This window comes from Eurypyga helias, unplaced genomic scaffold (assembly GCF_000690775.1).
Source record: "Eurypyga helias isolate BGI_N326 unplaced genomic scaffold, ASM69077v1 C15300315, whole genome shotgun sequence".
NCBI classification, from domain to species: Eukaryota; Metazoa; Chordata; class Aves; order Eurypygiformes; family Eurypygidae; genus Eurypyga; species Eurypyga helias.
The window spans coordinates 1-595 of NW_010282373.1; the positions used below are offsets into that span (position 1 = coordinate 1).

The following is a 595-nucleotide window of genomic DNA, read 5'->3' on the forward strand; positions in this document are numbered from 1 at the left end:
CCCCAGTCCGGAGCAGTGGGGAGGGGGCTGCCCCGGGGAAGGGGCAGCGGGACATCAATTCCTCTTCCTGCCTTTGCCGACAGCTTTGGTGGGAGCAGCGACAGGCGCTGCAGACTGGTAGAGAGTGGAAGAGATCTTGTTGATGTAGTAGAGGCCAATCATGGAGAAGATGAGGCTGTGAGGAAAGAAGAGAAGACGCTGCTCAGCTGCTGGCAGGCAGGAACACGCCAGGGCTGAGATGACATCTTCCCCTTCACTCCTGTTGCGCTACAGTGCCTAACATCAGCCCTGCCCAGTGCTCTGGTCCCCTCCCAGTGGCAAACACGAGCCATCAGGGTCCCCGGGAGCAGCCACCGTGGCATTAGGACTGCTCCACAACCTCCAGACAGGCTCTGGACTTACCAGGTGGTCACACAGACCCGGTGAATGAGGCCAGAGGCAAACAGAGCCAGCAAGAGGCAGGTGAGGACTGCAGGGGAAAAAACCAAGAAATAAAAGGTGCAGCCACACTACACGTCAGCCTTGAAGTGGCAGGAGCCGGGGACATGGCGATGCAGCAGGACAAACCTACCCATAGCATGACAAAACTCGGGGG

General features: G+C 58.7%; 1 protein-coding gene across 1 annotated transcript; it reads right to left on the bottom strand.

Annotated features, from left to right (window-relative positions):
* Nucleotides 1-54: 54 nt before the first annotated feature.
* On the bottom strand, nt 55-469 carry KRTCAP2 (keratinocyte associated protein 2; the record flags this gene model as incomplete). The annotated part of the gene is made up of 2 exons (XM_010159989.1): nt 55-175; nt 403-469. Coding segments are annotated over 2 exons (188 nt in total), but the record flags the coding sequence as incomplete, so codon positions are not given.
* Between the last annotated feature and the right edge of the window lie 126 nt (nt 470-595).